At 58.5% G+C, this 1,705-nt stretch overlaps 1 protein-coding gene across 1 annotated transcript in view; it reads right to left on the reverse strand.

The window, feature by feature from the left end:
• KCNJ3 (potassium inwardly rectifying channel subfamily J member 3) overlaps positions 1 to 1,705 on the reverse strand; it is a gene marked incomplete at its 3' end in the record, with an annotated part of 30,842 nt that overhangs the window by 27,441 nt on the left and 1,696 nt on the right. Inside the window, 1 exon segment of the mRNA XM_005429916.1 lies at positions 1,455 to 1,705. This exon segment is cut by the window's right edge and continues 32 nt beyond it. Within this exon segment, the coding sequence (XP_005429973.1) occupies positions 1,455 to 1,705 (251 nt within the window).

The following is a 1,705-nucleotide window of genomic DNA, read 5'->3' on the forward strand; positions in this document are numbered from 1 at the left end:
ATTCCCGATCCCCTCTGGATCTGCGGCCGCCGGGCGAGCCCCAGAGCAGCGCCGGCTCTCCCCAGCCCTCCGGGGCAGGGATGTTCCAGGGCCAGGGATGTTCCAGGGCCAGGGAGGCTCCAGGGCCAGGGAGGTTCCAGGGCCAGGGATGTTCCAGCTCTAACCCTGGCACTCCGCTTTCCTTGGAGCTCACGTCAATAAAGTTCAGCCTGCCCAAAAAGCTCTGGATTATGCCCGGAGCTTTCTCCTTCCCGGCTCACGGAAAGCTCGGAGCTACAAAGGATTTGATTTCCTTGTCAGGGAAATGGAGCATTCTATAGGAATCTATAAATATCCATCCCAATCCTGCGCTGAATGTAGGAATTATCTCCAAGGAGGTTGGGAATGCGCTGCTGATGGCTGAGCCCGCAGCCCGAGGCTCCGGGATGTGTTCCCTGCGCCAGGAAAACAGGGCAGGGATGCTGGGACAGCAGCAGGACCCAAAACACGATCTGGGATCATCCAGCCCGACCCCTGGCCACGGGCAGGGCCACCTTCCATGGACTGGGCTGCTCCGAGCCCCAGTGATGTGGGGACAGCCAAGGGCAGGAGCGAGGGACCCCCAAGGGACACAGAGAGGGGTTGGGGTGTTCCCAGGGGAGCGGCAGTGGGGCCACGGTTCTGTCACAGAACCACGGAATTTAGGTTGGAAAAGCCCCCCAAGACCACGGAGTCCAACCATCCCAACCATTCCCAGCACTGCCAGGGCCTTCATGGAATTACTGAGGTTGGAAAAGCCCCTCAAGACCATGGAATTCGACAATTCCCAGCACTGCTGGGTCCCCAGGGAATTACTGAGGCCAGAAAAGCCCTCCAAGACCATGGAATCCAACCATTCCCAGCACTGCCGGGGCCCTCAAAGAATTACTGAGGTTGGAAAAGCCACCCAGGACCATGGAATTCAACAATTCCCAGCACTGCTGGGACCCCCATGAGATTACTGAGGCTGGAAAAGCCCCCCAAGACCATGGAGTCCAATCATCCCAACAATTCCCAGCACTGCCAAGGCCTTTATGGAATTACTGAGGTTGGAAAAGCCCCCTAAGACCATGGAGTCCAACCATCCCAACAATTCCCAGCACTGCCAGGGCCCCCATGAAATTACTAAGGTTGGAAAAGCCACCCAGGACCACAGAATCCAACCATTCCTGGCTCTACCGAGACCCTCGCAGAATTACTGAGGTTAGAGAAGCCCACCAAGGCCATGGAATCCACCCATTCCCAGCACTGCTGGGGACCCCAGGGAATTACTGGGGTTGGAACAGCTCCCCAAGACGATGGAATCCAACCATTCCCAGCACTGCCAAGACCCCCACGTCCCCAAGTGCCACCTCCACGTGGGATGGGGACTCCCCCACTGCCCTGGGCACCTTTCCAGGAGGGAATTTCCTCACAACACCCCCCGGAGCACCCACCTTGAGCAGCTTGCAGCGGATCTGGGCCGACACCATGTGGCTGTTGCGGAGGTTGCCCACGCGGAACATGAGCGTGAGCTTTCCGTCGCGCATGGAGATGGCGGCGTGCTCGCTGAACATCAGCGTCTCCGCCCTCTTCTTGGGCTGAGACATCTTGATGAACATGCAGCCGATCAGGAAGGCGTCCACAATGGAGCCCAGGATGGACTGGAAGAGGAAGAGGATGATGCCCTCGGGGCACTTGTCGGTGA

Source organism: Geospiza fortis, unplaced genomic scaffold (genome assembly GCF_000277835.1).
Source record: "Geospiza fortis unplaced genomic scaffold, GeoFor_1.0 scaffold677, whole genome shotgun sequence".
NCBI classification, from domain to species: domain Eukaryota; kingdom Metazoa; phylum Chordata; class Aves; order Passeriformes; family Thraupidae; genus Geospiza; species Geospiza fortis.